The sequence below is a fragment of the Phalacrocorax carbo genome, chromosome 13 (assembly GCF_963921805.1).
Source record: "Phalacrocorax carbo chromosome 13, bPhaCar2.1, whole genome shotgun sequence".
NCBI classification, from domain to species: Eukaryota; Metazoa; Chordata; class Aves; order Suliformes; family Phalacrocoracidae; genus Phalacrocorax; species Phalacrocorax carbo.
This window is the reverse complement of record NC_087525.1, coordinates 12,027,660-12,051,765: the sequence shown is the minus strand read 5'-3', so window position 1 is coordinate 12,051,765 and position 24,106 is coordinate 12,027,660. Positions and strand designations below refer to the sequence as shown.

The following is a 24,106-nucleotide window of genomic DNA, read 5'->3' as shown; positions in this document are numbered from 1 at the left end:
ACCAGGAGTCAGCATTGACCGAACAGGTCTCTGTTCAAAAGCTGTGCAGGAACTTACAGCAGGAGGCGGCGTTGGGGGAGGAAACATGAGGCCTGAGGAGACACAGCGTGGAAAACACAGCAAAAACCAAAATACAACTAGAAAGCAGAACTGCCACGTAGTGAAGCTCACATTAGGCTTTATCTCTGCTTACCGCTGAGGTTTCTACTCTAGGTTTTTTTCTTTTTGAGGCAGTCTGTAACAACACATATGACAAGGGCTGCAAGTCTATTGGCCACGTGCTTTGGCTGTGCTGGAAAGAACGAGGCCAAAAAAAGAAAAAATTAAGTCACATGTCCTCAGAGACCCAAGAAATGCAGCATGAGCTGCTCCACGAGCGGGGGCCAGTTGCTTTTACATGCACATTCAGGCTTTTTTTTTGCCTCTACAAAGGAAGCGAGCTTTGGTTTCACAGCAGCAGGGTGGGCAGGAGGCCTGTCTGCGTTTGGGGAAGGTGTCTGGCTCGCACCTTCGGCTTCCAAACCCCAGCTCCACCAACCCTCTCTGCACCCGGCCACGTGTCCCACCGGCCCGGTTCAGGTCAAGCACCCCCATCATTCCCTGCGTCACCCCGCAGCCACAGCACCGCCCTGGGAAGAAGGAGACAAGCAGCGGGGAGGGCGGCAGGGGAAACGGCAGTTGAATGTTTGCCTGCAAAAGACAAACTCTTCATTTTTCCCCAGCTCTTGTTCGTAACTTTAAAAAGACTATATTAACACACTTGTGTAGCAGCACGTGTTAGTGGTGTGTATCGGGGTGTTAGGGTTAGAGAGTACATGTGTGCGTGCACGCACGTGTGTGTTAGTGTGACACTAAAATGAGCCTCTAAGATATGTCTGGCCACAAGTGAAAGGCCCTCCCTTTCTCCCTAGTAAGAAAAAAAAAAAACAAAAACAAACAAACAAAAAAAACCAACCAAACAAACAAAAAAACCAAACCCAAAATAACTCAAAAACCCTGTGCTGCAGCTACTTTACGCTGGTGGTCAGTGAGTGCTTGCACTCTTCCTGTTTGTGGTACATCTGAGGCTGTGAACCTCTTAGGGCTGCATAAACCTTCAGGAGGAATGAGAAAAAAACAAAGCAAACCAAACAAGCAAAAAAAAACCCACCCCCAAAAAGAACACCCATCATCTCTGATCATAAAAAGAAGTTTTTCTCCACGTAAACCAAAACAAGCTATAAAATTGGCCCAATCCTCCCCCCCACTTCTTCTTGCTGCTTGTGACCACAGCCCTGCCTCAGCTCCCCGTTCTATTTCCATGCAGCAGAACACAGGAGATGCCAGCACCGAGCACAGGGCAGAGCTGCAAACAAGCCTCCCCATCCACCCCCCCCGCGGCTGGATAAACACGCCTGTGCAAGTGGGCAAGGGGAGACCTTTGGCCTTTTGCCACGTGCAGTGCTATTGGGGTTGGGGGGGTGTGGTTTTTTTTTTTGGTTAATGCTTGTTTTCGTGTGCGTTGCTCTGTGACAGTGCTGCGGAGGCAGCCCGGGGTTCAGGGGCACAGCCGCACATCCCGGGCACCCTCATCGCCAGGGCTCCCCAAGCCTGCTGTGAATCCCAGTCGTGCCCCCTGCCGTGCCCCGAGTCCGTCCAGCACAGAGCCTTCCTTGCATGGTCCTTCAGGAAAACCAGCACGTGCTGTGGCTCGAGGGCATCTGTAAAAGATGCCGCTGCAGCCGCGTTCGCGGGGCGGGCAGGGACCGGGCTAGTAGAGGTCGGCGCTGTTCCTGTGGGGCGGCCGGGTCTTGCCAGGCTCCTCGCGGGCCGGGGGCCGCCGGGAACCACGGCCACCCTCGGGGCGGCAGAGCCCGTCCTCGCTGCCGGCGGGCAGGCTGTCCAGCGTGCTCTCCTTGCTGCCGGCGGCCTGTGCCTGGCCCCCGCGGCGGCGGCGGGGGCAAGCGCCAGGGCAGCGGGCCAGGCAGCCGGGGCGCGCCTCGGTGGTGCAGGCGTACATGCCGGCGGGCACGGCCAGCACCATGGCGCAGACGATGACGATGATGTGGATGAGCTTCTCGCGCTGCTCCAGCTGGCTGACGTCGCTGCCCGTGACAAAGACGACGCACTGGCCCTTGCGGGGTGCCTGGTTGCGTATGGCCACACAGACTTCGTACTTCGTGGCCGGCAGCAGGTCAGTCACCGAGTAGGTGTTGACGCCGGGGCCGATGTAGATGGCATCCTTCTGGGCGGCGTCATAGCGGCCCACGAGGAGGGTGTACCAGGTATCCCCCGGCTCTGCTGCAGCCGCCGCCGCTGCAAACCACTCCAGCGTGATGCCATAGACCGTCTGCTTGGCGATGCGCACTTCTACGTGGGCACCCGGCTCTGCAGGGGCAATGGGAGCCCAGCCCGGGGGCGTGGTGGATGCCCACGGGACCCCCACGCGGAGGGTGATGGCCACTGAGGTGTTGCCCAAGAAGTTGGCGGCTGTGCAAGTGTAGTTACCAGCGTCCGCTGGCCATGCCGCTGGGATCAGCAGCTCTGAGCGAACTGTCTCCTCGCTGATGGGTTCGGTGGACACTGCGGGCAGAGGGGAGTTGTGTCAACAGGCAGGGAGCCCCTCCTGCCCGTGCAGGCGCCACCATGCCCTTGGGGCAGCCCCAAGACCATGCTGGGGTGGGATGGGGGCCAGGCAGGACCTGGCCTGCCCGGAGAAGGGTGAAAGGGGCCCTGGGAGTGTGCCGAACCCTACAGAGCTCATCAGTGAAGCATTAGCTGGGCCAAAAGGCAATAAACAACCAAGCGTGGAGACAGGGAGTGCGGCCAACCCCAGCCCAGCACCAGCAGCTGGGGAGAGCGGCTGAGGTGCAGCTGCATTTTGGACACACACTTCATCCTCGTTAGGCTTAAGGGTAGAAAAATGTCAGTCTCAAGAGGCTCAGGGCAAAAAAGAGGCATGTGGAGGCAGGCCGTGTTGGGCTGCAGTGAGATATGGTTTCAAGAAACATATGAAACACCCTGTCTTCTACCCGAAGACGAGCACATGGCTGTGGCCGGGAAAATCCTATACGTAATGAATTCAGCATATGCTTGTGGAAAGCTGCACAAGTGCTGCTACAACATGGCAATTAAAGCAAATATCAAACCAGGATTAAGGACTAATGCTGTTTTATTTAGCTAGCGGGCTTATTAGGAACACATCTAATGTGTGTGGGGCCTGTATCCATTATTAGCTTACCTGCTGGAAATAGCAACCTGTCCTACTGAAGGCTCTTAGTAAAAATAAAAGGAAGGGATGGCATGTAAGAGCTGAACTGAATGGGGAGGAAGAGGAAAAGGCCTCATATTGCAAGGACCTCAATAAAGAATTTAGGTAAGCAAGGCTTATGGAGAATGACAACCTCTGTTTTGGTTGTAGAACATGAATGGGCAGAGACAGGCAACAGGGCTGCAGGGTTTTGTGGTTTGTGTGGGTTTTTCTTGAGAAAGCATATGGGAAAAGTACAGGAACATACGTGTGTGTGTGTGCCTACAAATAGACATGTACATACAAATATAGAGAGTGTGTGCATATATATGTGTGGTATATAATATATAGTGTAAATATATATGCATGTCTCAATAACTACATATATTTATTACGTATGTTTGACTGATATATTATTAATAGTTCTTACATCAGGTGTCATGATGAAAAATCTACTACTAATAACCAACACACAAGGCCATGATCCTTTCAACTTTGACTGATACCCTGCACGAAGCAGCTCTTCTCATGCTAGTCAGATGTGCTTAGACATGTAGGATGATTAAGAGTATTTGGATTATTGCCCCCACAATAACTGTGATGCTTTAAAGAAGCTGAGAGCTGGTGTGGTGACTGTGTAAGCCCTACATAAGTAGAATAGCAGAACCTACATTTTTAATGCCAAAAGAAGAAAAAGCTTTGCTTACCATTAAATGCCCTTAAAAGTTTGAGTGCATAGGTCCACCAGACAGTTGGGGAAGGGCTGGCTTGCACAAAGCAGGTCAGGGTGATGTTCAGTCCCACTGGGACTGTCAGGTTGGTGTCAAGGGCTGAGGTCAGGGGCTTCATGCAGCTGTTGAGCTCCACTTCATGAAAATACTTCCCTGCCCTGAATTTCGGGCTTGAGCAACTTAAATAGGAATTCATCAGAATAATAGGTGGGCCGACCGACTTGATAAACTGGACAAATCCCCGCAGGCGACAGTCGCAAATCCAGGGATTGTCATGAAGGGCCAGGACGGCATTGGAAAGAGCTTCGATCTGCCCTTCTGCCCTCTGGCTTCTCTGGTAGACAGGCCAGCTGTAGAAGACATCCCTGGATATGATGGTAAGCTGATTTGAGGATAGGTCTAAATAGGTCAGGTTGGGCAGATAGCGGAGCGCGTGTTCTGGAAGGACATCCAGCCGGTTGTGCTTCAGATCCAGGATTTTCAGAGCCGGGGTGTCTTGAAATGCTGTCCATGGCACCGAACTTAATTTGTTCCCTTGCAAGCGCAGCTCCTTCAGAGCTGGCAGGTATTCCAGGCTCCTGATGTGCATCACCGTGATGTTGTTAAAATTGAGCCAGAGATACTCCAAGGCACTAACGTTCTCAAAAGACCCACGAGGCAATTCTGTTAGGTGAGAATTTTCTATTCTAATTTTCCGGATGTCCTGAGGGATGTTTGCAGGGATCTGCCTCAGCAGTGCAGACATGCAGAGCAAACTCCTAAGGAGGCAACCAGCAAAGTCTCCAGGTCACACATGACTTTCATGGCTAACAAACCAGTTCCCCATACAGGTCTACAAGCACTTGAATAATTGTAAGCTGTTGTAGCCGAGGCACGCATAAGCCATACATCCATCCTTCAGTTTGGTTTTACACCCATTTTTCCCACAAAGATTAAAATCAAGTCATAAAAATTGCTATCTAGGCAACTACATAGCTCCAGAAAAAAGCCAAATCTCATTTGCTGCTCAAGCTAGCACTTTTCAGGAATTAGAGGAGGAATACCATGTGGCCATCTGTTTGGTTTTGGTGCGCGCAACATCGGCAAATACAGAGAATCTCTGAGCTGCTTCGCTGGTGCTAGAACTAGGGTAACTAGAGTGCTTACCTTCCAAAGCTGTCTTGAGAACAAGAGCATCCTGTGACACAAGACAAAACAGCTGGGTTTATCCTGTGGAAGGCCAGAAGAAGAAGAAAAATATGACAAATAGGGTCCATGTTCTCCTTTAAGACGGCACTGTGCAGGGTTTGCACCAAACATGCCAACCACCTCCAAGAAGCAAATCCTATTAGCTGTAATCTTCCTTGACGCACAAATAAATCCTGCTGGGGACCCAACCCTAAAGAAGACTTGTAGTATGGTTCATAGCCCGTGTCGAAGCGCTAAAAATCACCCCTGGAACCACTCTTGGCACTTACTCTTTAGCTGCAGGGATTCTAACAGACATGTTTATTTGGTTGGTAATATCAAGACAGAGGCTTCCCATCTCTTCCCAAGTCCTTACAAGTAGTAAACCAGGCCTATTTACTTTTTTTTTTTTTTTTTTTTTAATTTCAAGGTGTTCAACCTCCTGTATTTTAATGGCATTTATCAGGGCAGAAAAACCACAGTAAGGGCCAGAGTTCACAGCTGTAATTGATCAGTGCATAGTGCTGTAGCACACAAGCCATCAGGCCCCAAAACCTGCCCACGGCTCCGGGCAGGGTGTGCTATTTCGCGTGGTGTGCATGAAACTTGTTCCCCAAACTTAGTTTTTCTGTCATGGAAGCAGAAGTATTACAGCATTATTTTTCCTCAGACTCAACTTCCCCCACCACCACTATCTCCAGTCTTACACGCTAGCAATGAAAACAGTAGCATAGCTGTAGCTGGTCTGTGGGCTTCTCTGAGAAAAGAGTATTTTGGAAGTTAATCTTTATTGTATAAATACGAAATTTAAGCACTATTTTCTGGCTTCCCTGTAAGATGTGCACCAATTGGCTTTCGGTCACCTTGAAAAACTCAGGCTAAATAATTCTGTGGGAAGGGTTTTGGAGTAACCAAATTTATTTATCTTTTCAAAAGCCAAAATAGCAGGTTTCAGTTATAATTTCCAAGCAGTGCTGCGTTCTCCTGGGGCCATCTAGTGTGTATGGGCTTCATTACAGCCCACAGAAGGCAGCATGCTGCTGGAAAAGGGCTTAACCTCAATGCCAGTATGTGTGAAGCTGGGTCACAAATCAAGATTAGCTTGAACCTACTTAACCTCTAACCTACGGGACCAGGATAGAAAAATATTTATAGTGTGACAGCTTAGATCTATACATGGCTGTCAGGGCATGTGCAATAGTGCAGCCTACAGAAGACGTAGGATTGATTCTGCAGCTTTTAAATTGACAAGTGCTTTGATTTCGAGGCAAACCAGCAAAGGGAACTGGTGGGGAAGCTGCTGGGGACTGTTGCCGTGCTTCGTGATTGCCTCCTGTGTACACGCAGCACCCCACAGGTAGCGGGCCTGCTGTTGCTCGCTATGCCCAGCATCTAACCACAATCATTTGGGATAGATATATATTTATTCTTTTTTTTAACTGACATGTTCCTTATTTGTTCGTGGTGCAGTGCTTGATATTTCACCAGCTGCCCTACGTTTTAACGTGTCAGTAGGCCATGACTGAAGGAGAAAGGCTGCTGGTCTGTAGCACAGCAGATGCAGCAGCTATAAAGCCCCCACCTGACCGTGGTGGCCGCTGGGGACATTGCTTGGTGAAGCTGTTGCAGTGAGAGTGCACCAGCACAGAGCCTGTGAGCCGAGGCAGACACTCCTTATGCACTTTCAGTGCAGCTCAAGCAGTAAAGGGGACACCCCCCCCCACCCCCACCCCCCCACCCCCCACCCCACCCCCTCCACCCCCCACCCCCCATCAGCGGGGCTGTCTGGCTAAACTGGGGGTGCTGCAGGAGCAACACCTGCAGCTGCGAGGGGCGGATGGGTCCGTCCCGGTGGTCCTGCAGATGCTGAAGCGGAGAGTCTCAGGGACCCCCATGCCCACCCTGCATCAGCATGGACTTCTGGGGAGACATACCCACCAGTGCCTTTGGCCCTCCTTTGCAGTCTGCCACGGAAAAAATGCCCTTATAAAGCAATATTGTTGTTGTTGTTTTACTATTATAAGGCCTGATATTATTGCTTGGCAATAACAGGAGTAAACAACATACCACACAAGCAGTTAGAAAAGAGCTGGGAGTCAGGAGCAAACCTGGGGTTGCCCATGTGTGAGCAGCAGGGTCTGGGAGAGAAAAGCTTTCAGCAGAGGCAGAAGAAAACCAACGGTCTGATGGCATTCAGCATTAGAGGCGCTGGGAGAAATGGCTGATGTCCACCCAGGCGACTGGCTTGTCCAGTCAGGTTGTCCAGGCGTTCATGAGGTGATGGCGATGTCCGTCAGTGGGAGGGAAATGCTCACGGTGTGCAAAGGTGCCACTGGGGAGGCTGCTGGGCTGGGACGGTTTGGCTGCCTCCGGCACCAGGCGGGCCCGCGGGAGCGATTCAAGGGCCAACTTTGTAGAAACCTCCTTTGCTCACAGGGAAGGCACCTCCCTTGCCACCGTCACATCCCGCCTCTGTGGCTCGCAGGAAGGGTCTTAAAGTACATAGCAGATAGGTCACGTCTTCAGAAAAATCTTTCATGAAAAGCAGAATTTATTAACAGGTTTATACAAAACAATTGGTGTGTGAGTCCCCACGTACCTCTTTGGGCACAGTATAGGTGCGTAATAATGTCCAATGTCCTGGGATGCAGCAAGTAAAATTTCACCCAGGCTTCTTTGTTAGAAATACATACATTAATTTAAATAAAGGAGTTGATTTATGGGGGGGAACTGCAGTTGTTTTCTTTCTCCTACGTGAGCTCTCGCCCCAGTCCCACCTATCTTCCACATGCCTGGAAAAATGGCCTTTTGAAGCGTGGTGTGGTACCATGGGCCAATGCTCTGGCTGTTTTCAGGCTGATATTCATTTGCTGCTTGAGAGGACATTTCTTTAAATATTCCCAAACCCCAGCTGTACTCAGAAGGTTCAGTATTAACCTGAGAAACTAGTGGTGAATCACTTATAAAAATTAGATCAATTAGTGGGTAGAGAGCGGCAAGGAAAGACAAGAAAGGAAAAAAAAGTAAAGGAAAAAAAAAAAAATCCCCTGAACTGTGGTAGCCACAGCCATTATGTTTATGTTCCTTACTGGAGTGGGATTTTGTTGCCTTTTTAATTCAGCCCAGTTTATGCCTGCCTGTAAATTTAATGGCCACTTTTGTGACAGCAGATGTCCACTCAGTTCAGCTGCTCTTTAATGTCATGTGGCATCCTGGCCAAAGCCAAAATGCAGAACAAGCTGTCTAAAACCCAAGCTGTCAAAATAAATCTCCATAGAGACATTGTCCGCTAAGCTATGGGAAGTGGAGTTTAAGAGGCTGCGCTGATTGCCAAAGCAAAGGCCAAAAGGACGCCCATTGCCTGCTCCCAGCAACGGCGAGGGAGTCAAACGCCATCCTGAACCGACGGGCACACACAGATCTGTAAGAAATCAAGTCCAGGCTGATGCTTTACAATTACTGTCCCTCTGCCAGGGCTATCAGCGTTAGAAACCCCTGCTGGGGGGGACATATGAGGTGAAGGCTGCAGTTGGGTATTTTGGATACGGTGCATGTAACATCAAATGGTTCAGGCTTGAAAAAGAGCTTTGAAACAGAGGAGGGTGCTGTGAAAAAAGGTAAATGAGACTTTTCCTTCACAAGCCTTCAACAGCAGCAGCTGTACAAACTTGCCAGTCTTTCCCCAATTTTTTAGGGTACCCGCACGCCCTGGCCATGTCCCCCAGGGCAGCGCAGCTCCAGCCCTGCCACAGCGAGTCCCACAGGGCGCTGGCAAAGGGGCACCACCACCCCCCTTTCACCCTCCGGAGGAACGGAGAGGCTTCGCCTCTTGCTCGGGGCAGGAGCAGAGTCTGTCTCCAATGCCAAAACCAGGAGCCAAGGGCCGACTCACTCCCGCGGGGTGCGACTACGGTCGCAGCAGCCCCCCATCGCCGCCAGAGCCCCCGGCCCTTGGGAAACATGGGCACTGCTCCAAGGCTCGCGGCCGCCTCGGAGACGCTCCCGGTCCTGCTCTCTGGGGTGCACACGCGTAGTTCGCGTCTGTTTGAACCTTCGACGGCAGTTGCTAATCTTTTAAATTTTGATTAACAGGAAAGTACGAAGGGAGGCAATTCTTTTGCAGTGTTTTAGCAAGAATTTGCATCTTCTGTCAGCTTCTTCAGGAGCTTTTTCACCTTTAGATTTTTATTTCAGCATTGGAATACTTTCAAAGTCATTCTTCAACGTCCATTCATTTTTTTTAAGATATCTTGAAAAATGTTTCAATGTCCTTCTTGACATTTTTGGGTTCTCCTTCATTTCTTTTCACAAATCTGTATATATGCACATGTACAATTTTTTTGTCCTATATTTTTTAATCATTTAAAGACATTTTAGGCTATTCACTCTGGGCACACAGAAATAAATGTGAAAGTGACCACATTTAACACAATTATAACCTTCCAAAGTGTTTAAATCACATTCTGTAAATAAGGTGTTTCTCAGCCTGAACGTTATTTTGCATTTGTGGAATTTTTTATACATATGTGGCATTAAAAATATTTGCAGGGACTTTATAATTCAGAGCCAGTATTAGCCTTTGTCTGGATCTACCTGCCAGGTGATCTGGACACTTCTTAAGATATTTGGGAAAGCATATTTCAAAGCTTCAACATGGTGGGTTTTTTTTCTCCATTTCTTCTTGCACTTCAGCTACTTGCAGTACTCCTTTTTAACCACCTTGGGCACATTATTTCATTTATGTTCAGCTCAGTTCCCTCACTTTGGCAGCTGCTTTTCTCCAGATCCTTTTAAGAAAAAGAAATAATAACAATTTTGCACTACAGTTCAGAGCTATTTAAATTCATATTTAAAACACAATTTTCTTCTTTTTTAAACCCTATCCTTAATTTTTCAATTTTACACTAATCTGATTTCCAAAATAAGTATAAAAAGATGCTGTGGAAGGAGGCATGTGTCTTTTTCATTTATCACATGAAGTACCCATCGAGGAGTGGCTCGTACTGCTCTCCAAAGCCCTCAGCCCAGGCAGTGGGTGCAAACCTCCTGCCTAATGCAGGTGGACAGTTACTGTATTCCTAAACGTTTCTGAGGTGGTCCAACACTCATCTGAGAAGAAATTTTGAACTGGTTTAATAGTAAAGTTAGAAAACATTGTACGCTGAGAGATTCTAAATATACGTTGCTTGGTGGTGCCAAAATATTTGAAATAGAACCCAAAAAGCAACAGGTTGGTCAAAACCTGCCACAAAGAGCCTGTGAACAGAGGAAATGTTTTCTAAGGAAAAAGAAAACCGAACAGAACAAAGTGTCAAAAAAAAAAAAACCAACAACCAAACCCACAAAAAACACTACTAATGCAGAAATTCCGGAAGATATCCAGGTGTTTGTTTTGGTTCTTACAGCACATGTCTGTCCAAGGACTGACTTTAACTGAGTAAGAAATTGTTTCCAGGGATGAATATTCTCCTTGACTGAACTCTGAGCTGTTCACGTGTCTTATGACCAGAGAGGGAAGCTTGCCTGAGCTAACCCTGCTGAAACCAGGTGCCTAATACCCCTTGGGTAAAAACAACAACAAAAGAAATCCAGAGAGGCATTTATCTGCCACTGTATGTGCCTCGTACTACTAAAAATCTGACCCAGAGCCTTGAAAGTCACATTCAGCAGAAAATTAATTTTCATTTCACCCACAGTTTAGCAAGTTTCTCTTCCAACCGACACCAGAGGACGCAGAGTTTATACAAGTTTCTGTCTGCTGCCAACCTTGTGTGAATCACCAGTGGAGTACAGAGAGGCTTGTTTTGGAGCAGCAGCAGCTGAGGTGCTAAACTGTGATGCCTCACCTATGAGACAGCGAGAATAGCCATAGGAAATAGAAAAGAAAAATCATGGTGGTTCTGCTTGGGATCGCTGTTTATTCGAAGTGCAAAAAATACCCAGTAGAGTCTGTAAAACTTAACACACCCACAGTCAATGTCACAGGAAGAGCTCTCCATCCTCCCCTCCCCACAAGCAAAGGGCAACAGCACTTTTCCATTCCCAGCTCACAGACCCTCGGAGCGGGCGAGAGCTGCTCCTCGCCAGGGCTGGATGCCACAAATTACCCAGCTCGTGCCTCCAGGCAACCGAAAGGAAATACCTCTTGTTCCCAGTCAGCTCCTGCAAACCTGACTTACAGCAAAGTCCTTGGGCAGTCGGTCCACGCCGTTCACCGCAGGAGAGCTTTAGGACGGCCTTGACTCTTCAGGGCTAGCTTATCCATCCAGGGCCACGTCAGGCTAGTTTCTGCACAGCCCAGCAATACCACTGCAGGTGTGGGCAAGAATGAGGCCCAAAAATATGGCAATCCTTGCAACTCAGCCCAAAAACTGCCACTGGAAGAATACTTTTGTTCTACCTTGGAAGGACTCTTTAAAAATCATCCTGGGAAATGCAGCTGTATAAATAAGTAATAGATCTATTACGTGCTACATATTTCAGCAGTTAATTTGTTATATTAAAATACATAATTTTGCAAAATGTTATTTGTAAACCTAAAGATCTATGCAGTCCAGTGACAGAAGTAGCATGCATTATTTTTACACAAGGATTGACAAATTCTTCCAATACAAAAGACTGTAGAATCTAGTAGACAAGAAAAGACGTCCTTTATCATTAATGCAAAGAATACAGGGAGTCCTATCAGAAACTACTGTGACATATTCCCTGTTGCTAGTGTTTATGTTGAGATCAAATGACTTGCTTTTTTCATCACGCCAAGTAATCTGACATAACTGAAACCCTTCTGTACAAGGAGGACTTGCAAAATCCATACAGGGCTCCATACCTGCTAGCGAATTTTGTTATCCCACACCGTACATACACATCCAGAACGTGAGCGGAGATCCTTAGGTCCTTCTAATAAAGTTAGAAATTCACATTTCAAAACAATTCAGCAAGCTTTATCAGTTATCGTTTCAACTTGGCTGGATCCCTCCTGCTCAACATTTGGCAGAACATATATAATTTTCTTCATGAAGAATATTTATTACAAAGAGAAAAACATTATATACAGTATTACTACAGGAGGTCCTGGAGTGGAAAATTATACTGCTGGGAAGTGCTTTGTGATAAGCACTCAGATCCAAACTCCAGTGGAGCTACAGGTCTTAAATAAGCAATTAGCTCACCCAGGCTATGAAAGTATATTTAGAATTAATACAGACAGTCTTCTTCAGGGTTCTCCAACTTGTAAAATGTTTGAAACCCCAAAGTCTGCACTGAGCCTCTGCCACCACTGATGCCGTGGTGGAAGTACGTGTGGCTGATGTGTGCCTGGCCACCACGTCACATACCCCTGCTCTGCACCGAGCAAGGTGTTTTCATGACCAAACCACAAGAGCCTGGCTGAGCCCTCCGGTCTTCACCACCAGTTTTGCCAGAAGAGATGGCTGCGGTGACAGGGCTGGTCTGGGAGATTTTTGCAGAATGACCTAATGTAGGTTTTCAGTCTGATTACAAAGCATTACAATGCCACACACAATTTGCAGAGTAGGATATAGTATGATTTTTAACTAGCACAGCTGATACAAAAACATATTCTACTAATTACAATACAGCTAGAAAATGCCAGCTAGGCCTGATACTGAAAGACCTGTGTGGTACTGTTGTTCAACAAAGTCTTAAGAATACTGGTTATGGCCAAAATGCAATCACAAAACGCTCTCTATTATGTATTCTTAGGAGTGGATTGGGTTTTGTCTCTTGATTTCTGTCTCCTTTGTACGTTTCTCTGAATTCAGAGCATAGAGCTGTTATTATGTTGGACATAATAGAAAGGGGTGCTGTACATCTGTATTTAGTAATACATTAAGCATCAACCTGCATGTTTCAGGCAAACATGGAGGATGTAAAAGGTGAGATTCTCAGTCTTCACCTTCATAGATATTGATACAAAAATTACTAAACACTCCCCTGTTTGTTGACCAAAAGAACATCAAAAGAGCTGAGAATAAAATACTTAGCATACCGCAGGGCAGGTACCAAACAACACCAAGCCGAGCACGCTCAGAAATGCTGCTTAATGTCCTCACACTCAGTGTGCATGCTCCATTTTACGAAAATAAAACTGGTCCAGGAGAACGAGGCCATTATCACAGAAGTTTTTGACTGGGTACAAACCAGCAAAACCCAAGTGGGATGTGAGTAATGTGTTTCTGTAAAGCTCAGGCACCGTCTGCCCTCTTGCATCCTCCTCCAGAACATATCGGAGGCAGAAGCATTGACAGGGTAGCCTGCAGCGCTGGAGCAGAGAGTCGTATCTACAGCCATGTGCTTTTCACCTAGCGAGCCGACAGTCAGCCTAGTTACTATCAGCAGAAGTATTCATTAGGTTGCCCCTCTACCTTTGGTACTGCTTCTGAGTCCACGCTGGATCGGGCAGAAAGCAGCCTGTTCGACTCATCAGGGGTATGTCTAGTCAAGTATTCTCCTTCCACGCCTTTCGCCTTGGCCGCAGGAGACAGGCTTTCAAAGGTGACGTAGGACTCCTGAATTTCCTTGGGTTTCCGCACAAAGCATTTTTTGCAGCGCCTTTTCAGTGCTCCGCAGCAGACCACCAGCGTCAGAGGAACAGCAATGACACAGGCCACGCTGATGACGACGACATTGATGAGCTTCTGGGTCCCTCCTGCACTGGCAACTTCGTCTGTGGAAAATATGATGCATTGCTCCTTCCTGGGGATCAGCCCTTTCACACAGACGCACACGATGTATTTGGTCTTTGGCAGCAGCCCATAAATGGTGACCTTGGTCTTCCCTGGCTCCACGTTGATCCGCCGCATGTCTCTCTCTCCAAAGATGGCATAGAGGACACTGAACACAGTCGTGTTCTTTGCCAGAGGCGCCTTCCAGGCCAGGGTGATACTCTGGTCGGTGTCTCCTATCACCCTGACGGACCTCACGATTCGCTCCGGCTCCTGCTGACTGGTAGGTGGGCTCACCAGCAGGTTTCTGGGCTTGCCATCTTGTGCCACATCTGGGAGGAGGAGGCTCTCTCCAGTGCCTGCTCCAGCCCCCAGCGTAGGCACGGTGGAGGTGGTGATAACATACCTTGCCACTAGCTTGTCATTGTAGGCGGCTGCTTCCATCCCGCTCGCCTTCCCGCTCCATGCGCCTTTGGTGTTAGAGTTGGGGTCATCCGTGCTTTCTGAGTCCGTGATGATGAGAGAGATGAACGCCTCTGTTGCCCCGAGAAAATTCTTTGCTTTACAGATGTACTCTCCAGAGTCAAGATAAGAGACTACAGGCAGGCCCAGAATAGACCAGCTCATCCCATCACTGGAAATCTCTTGGTGAACTGCAAGGAAGGAAAAATGTAAAAAAAGTAGGCAATAATCAATAGAATTAATAATACATTTTGTAAAATATTAAGAATCAGTCAGACAAATGTCTGCTTGATACAGTAGAATCATTTCTTTTTGACACCAGGAACATTACAAAATCAAAGTAAATCAAAGAAAAGGACACTAACACTAAAATTAGATTATGCTGGGATTTACACTGCTTCAGACCGAATCTATGTAAAGCGTTTGATGCTATTTCCTCCCAACTGACATGCATTTTGAAAACAAAACAGGAAAGGTTCTTCCGTTAAAAAATAAAAACAAACAAGCCTTAAAAGCTCGTATGTAGGTACACTTAAAAGAGTGGAAGGAGTAGGCGGCAACATGACCTAGTTGAACATTAGATGCAGTTCTCTGAGTCACAGAAAATGCAAACAGTGGACATTTTCTTCTAAAAAACATATATGGACTAGTCTAGATTACATGGAGAAAAATAGCTGAAAAATAATATCTTTTACTGCTAAATGAGCGCAGGTTTTTATATTGAGCCAAATACAGGGAAGTCCGATCACTTACCACTGAACAATATGTACCCAGCCGAGTGTTCATTTTCTCACATGGTTTACCAGGAGGCTAAAACTACCACTTTTTTCCTTTTTTCATTTGTGCAGAAAAAAAGAGCTGGGATCATGCAGAAGGGTAAAGCACCTTCTTCATTATTTAACTGGCTTCCTTAGGATGAGCATGTACCTACCTCTGCCATTTCTCATTGGAAGGTAAACCAGGGAGATGTCTGAAAGGCAACAGTAAGACAGGATGCAAACTTCCCCCAGGCCCTAGTGGGGGTCAGGATCCAGCCTTGGCAACCAGGGCACATGCCAACGGCAGTGAAACGCAACGGCAGCAGAAGTTACTTTTCCAGTTTAATTATTTACTGAATGGATGTATTAAAAACATGAAGCTACCTGTCTTGCTATGGTACTTCCCCATACATACAGACTGCGGGCTGTTTCTCACTCCTTTGTGTTCAGAACACCAACATTTCAAACAGTCATATTATAGCATTGGCACAGAAGCTGCCATTCCTGAGAAATAATGTATATTTTCAGCCAACTTTTTATTGAAAGGTGCTAAAATCTGATTTAATGGGGCACAAAATACATCATTCTCTGTTGTAGCTCAAAGTAAACTCAACATACGCTTTCAGGAAAGCACTCTCTGTTTTATTTTTTGTTATGTTTCTCTTTCGAATGTAGGAGGGATGTTCACAGCACAATGGGTAGACATTATCATTATGAGGAGCAGCTCTGCTACATCCTGCACATCATGCACGACAGAGCTTGTGCAGATCCCAAAAACAGGATATTTATTACAACTGGTTCTACTGCTGTGGAAGAAAAATACTCTCTCCCCTGTTTCTATGCGCTGAGGAAGCCAGTAACCCTTTGAAGATCAGACCCAATAATTAGTGATCTATCTGCTGAGCTTAGACCCTCTATGAAAGCCAAGGGTCCAGTCATTCCTGTGACTGGAAATGAAAACATGATCAGCCACAAAACCAGTGGTTGTTTAAGGCTTCCCCCACAAGAGGGGTGAGCACAGAAGAGAGACCTGGTCAGCATCAATCCTTCAGAAATGAACCATTTCTTGGAAGCGTTGTTACTGAAGTATTGTATCCTTCAGCAGTTTAGTGGACCTTTTCTCTTTTAATATATCAGTTATGTTGCATGTTTGCAGTCTTTTCTTTCTTTGCCACAGCAGATTTGAATCCCAGTTGAATTCACGTCAGACATCTCTCTGCCAGAGATGTTTACTAACTGATTAAAAGTAGCTCACCATTACTCTCCAAGACCCATAAAACAATTCAGTGGGAAGCCTTTTCAGTGACTGAATAACTAAATAACTGACCTAAAAACCCCTCTTGCTACAGCCGGACATATTTTTTCTCTTCAACTCCAACAGGTTTGCAGAAAACCCCTTGACATCTCACCACCACGACAATTGTTATGAAACAAAGCAAACCCAACTTTTTACACATGATCGTATACATTTATCTCATCATATTTACATCAACATGTAAGTAATTTCATAGTCTATAGAAAATCACAATGCTATAGTGAATTATACATGTTACTGTTGTAAATTATGGTGAATCTTCATTTCACACCCTTTTCTTTTTTGGGGTCTTCCATCAGTAGGAAGGATCTACTGTCATAGAAGCTTCTATTTGCTGTACCGTTCATATAAAATAAAGGTGCGGGTCTCCCTTTCTCAGCCCATGTGCACAAGAAAAGCTTAAACTAAACCCACCTGTGCCATTTAGTTGAGCACCGTCAGCTCTTCTCCAGCTGAGCTCAGGAATGGGCACCCCTGTTGTCCCACATCGCAGGAGAACGGTGCTGCCCAGGATGGTCTTTACTTTGGCTACGGACGTATGTACAACAGGGCTTTGACACTTCCTTAGCTCGACTTGGCTGAAGAAGACTCCTGCAAGGCTCCGGGGGGTGAAGCATTTCAGCCTGGGCTCAATGAATGCTATGTTGGGAGACTGGAAATTCAGAAAATGGACCATTTCATACAGACTGCAGTCACATACCCAAGGATTGTCTTGCAAGCCTGTCAAAATAAAACAGAGCACCAAGTCACTCCAACAGCACTTTTTGTTTCTGCCGCTTTTGTTCCTGATTTTCAGCAGGACAAACTGTGATAGGCTCCTAATCTACCCTGGTAAGGACTGCCTGTGCACATGCAGGGGTACTGGGGGGCGTGGGGTGGTGTCCCTACAGCCCCCCACTGCTGTGGGCTGAAGTTGATTGATCCCATAGTTGCCAGTCAGTAGAAGGGAAAAAAACATGGCTTGCTAAGGTATCTGGAGTTGAAACCATATTCTTTATGTTCAAAGCAAGTTTATTCATATAATGAAAACATCACTACTTATGCATGTAAAAAAGCAAAACAAGAAGTTATAAACATATTTGGTTCCAGGATGGAAAAAACCAAGTAGCCACAGGGGAGGGTTGGTTTGTTTTGTGATGTGTGTTTTTTGGTATGAAGAGACTATGGAGTCTCCTCCTTAGACAGGCTAGGAAATTATTCTCACTGGATATTATTAAAATATTAGTCAGATTATCAGGCCAACTCTCAGGCCTGCAATAGGTGTAGGTGATCGTACTTGACTGTAAGAGTTCTTTTCCAGCCCTGCTATTCTAAGGATTTTTTCATTATTTTAGTAATCAGTTGTTTTTCCTGGAATGCTAATTTACACTTGGTAAGGTGAAAGAACTGTTCTAAGGAGCAAATTGAAGAATATACGTGTTATGGTATATAAAAGAACACAAATAGACAATAACTATATTAAGAATATACACATATATTCTTGAATATATTGGCTATATCAAAGAATACACTCCTCTTTCCATCCAAGAATGTTTCTCTTTTTTCTACTATTTCAGTGTGTGCTTATTCAGCTCAAATTCTGAAAAAAAATGATACATTACTAAAAATAAGCCTGTGAAGATGGTACTGAAAAATCAAAATCAGAGCTAGAGCAATGCAGGAACAGAAGTGGTTGCATTCTGATTAAATCTGTGTCATCCTACTTACAAATATTCACATTCACCTGTCCTAGGGACAGTTTATGGTCGCTAATGACTTTAGCTAGCAGAATTGGCACTGGGGATATTTATACCATCTAACCCCGGGCCCATATTTGAAGCCTAAGGCGGGAGCATGGCGTCCCAGGCCTCCTGCCTGCCACAGGAGAGAGCTCTGCTCCCGCCAAGGGAGCCTCACCTCCTCTTTTCCACAGGCAGCCCAAGGACATGTTTTGGGGCTGGCAGCTGCCTGCAAGCACAGAGTACTAATACTCCCTCGATTCCCAGGAGGAGGAAACATCTGCCCACCCTACAGTGCCCACTCCTGCTGGCCCCTGGTGCGCTGCAGCAGTACTCATGCAAGCAGCAGCTTTCTGGCTAGAACCAAGTTCAGATGCAAGCACGGAGGGTGCACCACAAGGCTCCATGAGCATCAAGGAGCTGCTCGAATTTGCTAGAGTCAACAGAAACACGGGGTCAGTCAAAAGCCCCTGAAGCCCCAGATAAACTGTGTTAAAGATTCTGCTGAAAATACATCTCTTGCTGAGACCATTGCATGCCATCTTCCCTGGGCGTGGAAGGGGGTCTGCAAGTGGTAGGCCTTGGAAGGAGGGCACTTCTTATAAATTAATATGTTGAAGTTAAGGATGCTAAATAAAGAATGAAAGTTCAGCTTTGCTTTGTTGTTTTATGGCATTTTTGCTAGCAGCTTACTTCTGACTTCATGCACTAGAAAACAATTTATTCCAGATCCCCTGGCAAGTGCCCCAGCCCCAGTTGATGCCGCAGCACCCCCAAAGCCCCAGCGAGCCCTTTGCAGCCCTGCACGGCACAGTCCTGTGGGCTCACGTCACAGTCCTCATGTGCAAAATCTTGCAGCCTTGGTCCAGAGTATCGGCCAGCAAGCTACTGCTGGAAGTGCTTCCTGAAGTAGTCTCCAAGCAAGGGCTCTGAAGAGGAGTCACAATGATGCACTGTCGACAAAGGAAGGGACTGGGCTGACTCTTTATTATTCATGGATTGTCTTGTGCCTCCACGAGAAACACTCACGGGCAAAGTGTTACAGCAACGTGCAGCTATGGTCTCCCATTCTGCTCCTGCAAGGGACATGCATTCCATACATCTGGTCCCTATGGGTGTCAGCAGGATAGGACTTAAGAGCTGGACTGTCTATGCATTACCGTATTAATCTTAGCATTACACTCATTTGCCTACATTAATTTTTTAGGATCCTGGCACAAGCAACCTGTGAGCAGCTGGCTACGTAAACACTCAGGTTGGCCATGAGCATCAAGGCCTGATCTGTTCTTTACAAAATACTCTCCTAATCTATATTGAATGGCACATAACATTTTACAAGTAACTTGGCTCTAAAAAAAACCAAATACAGAAAAGAGTATGATCTAGGCAGTGCCTTGTCACGCCGCAAATGAAACGGGCAATCCCAACCAGGCAGCTTTGGCTTAGAGAACTTGATACTGCATCTGGCAAAATGAGAGGACAAAACACCTGCTCCTCTCCTGATGTTAATGAAACCTTAAAAACATCTGCTAAAGATACTAAAAGTTTGTAGGTGGCAATTTGATTCTTTTTAAAGTCTTGCGTCTCTTTGCAATGCAATCTGGTTTTAAAAATTTTACCTCCCCAAATTTACTGAGAGAACAAAGAGCAGTGGGTACTTCCCAGAGCAAGAGAAAAACTTGCAATGTCTCTGATGAGATTATCGGCAAATGCCTGAACTCACATCCGTGGCTGTAGAGGCAGCACCCGCAGAAGCACACACCCCACAGATCAAACACAGTCAGTGGAGCTGGGTCAGCTCATAGCAAGTGAAGACAGCAGATGGCAACAACTCTGAACCATCAGCCCGCCGTGGATTTGAACCAGTGCACGATGGTTAAAAGGCTGAGGCGTAATCCCCTGAACTAATAAATGTGCGGGAAACCTCATCTGGGGGTACTGCAACTGAGAGGATTCAAGGCAGTCATCTGTAATATGCCCTCTGACCCAAAAATGGACAATTGCCCCAAAGCCGTACTTCTGAGGAGCCCAGAATTTTCACATAAAAAGTGGATTCTTGTAACTTTATAGCTGCCCTTGAAGGCCGCGCTACCTTGGTGGCTTTGGAGAGACTAGGCTTTAATTCTTTGTGAACAGATGAACAGGGCTCTGGAAAGAGAGGAACTGGCAGTCCTGACCCAGATTTTATGCCCAGTGATAGATATATTCCTTTTTAATTCAGACATAATAAATATCCACCTTTTTATTTAATGCTGCTTAAAATGGATCAATTCCACAGCAACTGTTAATAGACAAGAACACATGAATGATGTGGAGCTCTAATCGTATTTGTATTTCTGTCAAAAATGGCAGTGTCAATAAATAAAAAGGGCTTGAGCAAGAGTCACCAGTTTTCTGTTACAGAGACTCAAGCAAGTCATAAAGCTGATGGTGTAATAAGCCAGGTGCGGGGAGCCTGAGGTGAGTTTGTTAATATGTAAATGAATTTGCACACTTTGTACGGGGTATTAAATTAGCTGTGTACTTGCTCTAGTAACCGCAGCGGGTGAAAACGCTGGCATAAGATGTGAAGCTCTTGACATCTGTGCCCCTGCAAAATGACAGGTACTTCTCTTACCTAGGATGATCTTGGAGTTATCGTTGGGGAAGTAAGGAACGGCTTGGAGGCTAGCCCAGGTGGCAATAAGAGCCTGAGGAAGAGTCATCAGCTTATTGCTAGATAGGTCCAGGTATGTGATATTCTTGACATAACGAGCAGCATCGGGAGGGATTGAGGTAAGTTCGTTGTTGTGTAAATCCAGAAGCCTTAGCTGTGGCATGTCAGCCAGGGTTTCCCAGGGGAATGATATTAAGTCATTCCCATCCAGCCTCAGCTCCTGCAAGCGACGGAAGCCCTTGAAGGTGATCCCGCTGAGGCTGGCCAGGGCATTATAGGGCATCCAGAGGTACTCCAGGTTGTGGAGCGCGTGGAAAGCCTCTCCTGGCACCCTGCGGATGGCTGTCTTTTCTATCCGAAGCTTGGATGTATCTACAGGGATGTTGACAGGGGGGAGGGTCATCTCTGGGTCATTACACAGCACCGTCCTGGTGGGGAAACAGAAACACAGATGCGACTTTATTTTATTTTGAAAAGGTTTTGAGGTTTTATTTTAATGCAAGTTTTTGATCTGCCTTCCTTTTTGTCACAAGCATTCTTCTTGTCATTTCTTACTTGCTGCTGATCTCTACATCATCACCATAAGTCCACCACCTTGCAGTAGTTCATATGTACCTTTTGACTGCAGAGACTGCAGTGTTGTGCCTTTCCTGGAGTGGTGTGACTCTGAGTCTGGCCCATATAGTGTTCCTGCTGGGTTTTTTTTATTCCTTTCAATGTTTTTTAGAGTATTTGTGATAGACAGCAGTGACAACATTCATGCACCACAGAGGGTTCTAGTGCATGTTAAAACAGAAGGATCCATAAATTGAACAACAAAAGACGTACAAAAAGAAGCCTTACTGATGTGTGGGATGGCAGGAAGTAATATAGATTAAATACGGCAGAGGATCTTTGGTTCGTGAAATGAGGATAAGCAAGTCAGCTAAAAACTCACTGGAAATACGCTACAGCAAGCTCTGCTTTACTACAAAATAGTCTGGAAGATGTATACAGATGGTAGCAGTCGCTGCACCGCAGGCACGTACGGTTATGAGAGTTGAAACTGCAGAAAATTAACTCTTTGGAAAATGCTACACTAAAAGCAAGGCAGATTTATGTGTCTTAATCGTTTTTCCCATTTCTAATCTCTAGAGGTCAAATAATGAAAACCCTATGCTGTATTTTTCCAGCCTTCATACAAAAAATTGTTACTTTGCCAAGATGTGGGGTTGTAGATCGCCATGAGGAACGGAGACAAAACAGGTCTCTCAGACTGCCTTTTAATTTACCTATCAGCACGGAGAGAAAGGCAAGTTCTTAACAAAATACAAAGCCACCTTGCAAAAGGTAACAGGTTAGATAGGCATGTCCCACTCCACGTGCTAAACAAGATACCACAAGAAATGTGACGTGATCAATCAAGTAACATTTTCTTATCGCACTGCCTGGCTGATAAACACAGTATTACAAAGCTGCCAAAATCAAATTGGTTTTGGCTGAAAGCAATTACTCCTCTACTATCAACAAAAACAAATAACATCACTGAACTGTTCATACAAGTTTCCTGGACGTAACATTATTTGAGCCTAAAGTTAAATCATTAACTTATAATCAAAGCGTAGTACATTACTCTCATCCAGCACTTTTATTGAGGCATTAAATCCTGCCCACCCTCAGCTGAAAGTTGAGATTTCGAGGAAGAGAAAAATCTATCAGGAAAGAAAATCCAGAAATCCTCTTTCAATAAAACATATTTTTGTGTGTGTGTAGGCATGACACAAAGTGTTTGATAACAGAGACTCTACGGCAGTAAAACAGCGTGCTTCTCGTACTGTCCGTAAACTATGTCGGTGAGCACTAAACATTTAATCTATGGGATAATTTCCTTCTACTAGTGACAGATATGAATCAGAATGCAGAAAAAAAAGGTGACATTATGGTCCTTAAGGGACTGATGGATATTTGTTTTATTATCTGTCTTACCAAAACACACTACAGCTTTTTCCAGTCAGTGAGACAGAATTCCGCTGGGAACAGGGACATTTATGGAGCAATAATTGGCTCTCCCACTATTGCACTCCCTTTTAACAATTGCAGACTGCTTGTGTCTCTGCCATGCTTCTTACTGGGATAGTTTATGATAATAGATCTATAGCACCATAAAAGAGATAAGAAAGTAGATCTATTTGATGAGGATCCAAAATATAGGGGACCGCCTCTCATTTCAGTACTGGGGTCTTGTCTAGAAAAAATGTCCTCCAGAAGATTTTGCAAATACTGTATCTCTGTTACAAAACCTCCTCTACTGTGAACGCCACCTTATGAAAACCAAGCCTGTATTTCATTAAGTCAGATCATTACTCTGTGATTACCCTTCAGAAAGACGTTTTTATTACAGTCCTCCAGAGAAATGTCTGTACGATGGTGTTGCATTCAAAAATGGATGCCCTTCTGGTCTTGTCTTTTTGAACTGAAAGTTTCCAGTCTGGGAATTTTCTTCTCTTCTTTTTTTTTGTTCAGTCTCATCTAGAGTCTATCACTTTGCCTAAAGTCTCCAGCTGAAGGATTCTTTAAGTAAATGGAATTGCAGTTTTTGGTACCACAACATAAACTAATTCTAGTTACACTTTAGAAACAAACCAGCAGAGCAGAATAAAGCCTTTTAAAACTAGCATTTTCAGCATAAAGGTAAAAAAAAATAAAATTTTGTTTAAATTTTATTCCCTTTTCACCATTGCAGCAGCGGTAATTATGTCACTTTTTTTCTCACAGAGGAGATGCCCAAATGCTTTCTCTGAAATCAGCTTACTGTGTTTTCAGAAGCTAATCCTCTGCAAATAAAGCTAGAGCACAAAGCGAATGGAAAAAATAATGGACACGAAGTCCGGATGCAATATTTTCTCCTCCGAGCATCCTTACAGAGAAGAAGAAATAAAATCCCCGACACCCAGAGAAAGAGCAGCAACCCCCCCTCAGGGAGGGTATCACCGTACCTGGCTTTCGTGCCCTCGCTGAGGCTGTGGAAGGCGCAGCTGCACTGCGACGGGCACGAGCCGCCCGCCCATGGCAGCCCTCCGAGCGTTAAGCAGCAGAGCAGGCTCACCGCGATCCACATGGCTACCTGCGCACGGGGAGGACACCTGGGCACTAGGCAACATGGAGGGTTTCGCCTATTGTTTTATCCATTGACTGGTCACATCTTGTTAACTCCCTTTCATTTTCAGCCACACTGTGATCTTCCAGCCCTCGCTGAGTCCATCAGATAAAAAAGGATAGGCAGGGATTAAGGATGGGGACTTGAGTTATTTTCATGAAGGTGCTTATTGCTTCCTGGAACCGTACTGACAGCATTTCTTCCCTCGGGGAGCCCCATCAAAACACCCTCCTCGGGCAATGTGTGG

The 24,106-nt window shown here is 45.9% G+C and overlaps 2 protein-coding genes across 2 annotated transcripts; both read right to left on the bottom strand.

Moving 5' to 3' along the window:
• Positions 1–1,750: 1,750 nt before the first annotated feature.
• On the bottom strand, positions 1,751–5,141 carry LRIT2 (leucine rich repeat, Ig-like and transmembrane domains 2). Its single transcript, XM_009507802.2, has 3 exons — positions 5,107–5,141; positions 3,937–4,718; positions 1,751–2,562 (listed from the first exon to the last, which is right to left on the bottom strand). Exons 2-3 carry the CDS (start codon positions 4,703–4,705, stop codon positions 1,751–1,753), a joined length of 1,581 nt encoding a protein of 526 aa, XP_009506097.2. The 5' UTR covers positions 4,706–4,718; positions 5,107–5,141.
• An 8,252-nt stretch (positions 5,142–13,393) lies between these two features.
• LRIT1 (leucine rich repeat, Ig-like and transmembrane domains 1) lies at positions 13,394–23,820 on the bottom strand. Its single transcript, XM_009507800.2, has 4 exons — positions 23,699–23,820; positions 20,685–21,151; positions 16,764–17,069; positions 13,394–14,467 (listed from the first exon to the last, which is right to left on the bottom strand). Exons 1-4 carry the CDS (start codon positions 23,818–23,820, stop codon positions 13,482–13,484), a joined length of 1,881 nt encoding a protein of 626 aa, XP_009506095.2. The 3' UTR covers positions 13,394–13,481.
• Positions 23,821–24,106: the final 286 nt, after the last annotated feature.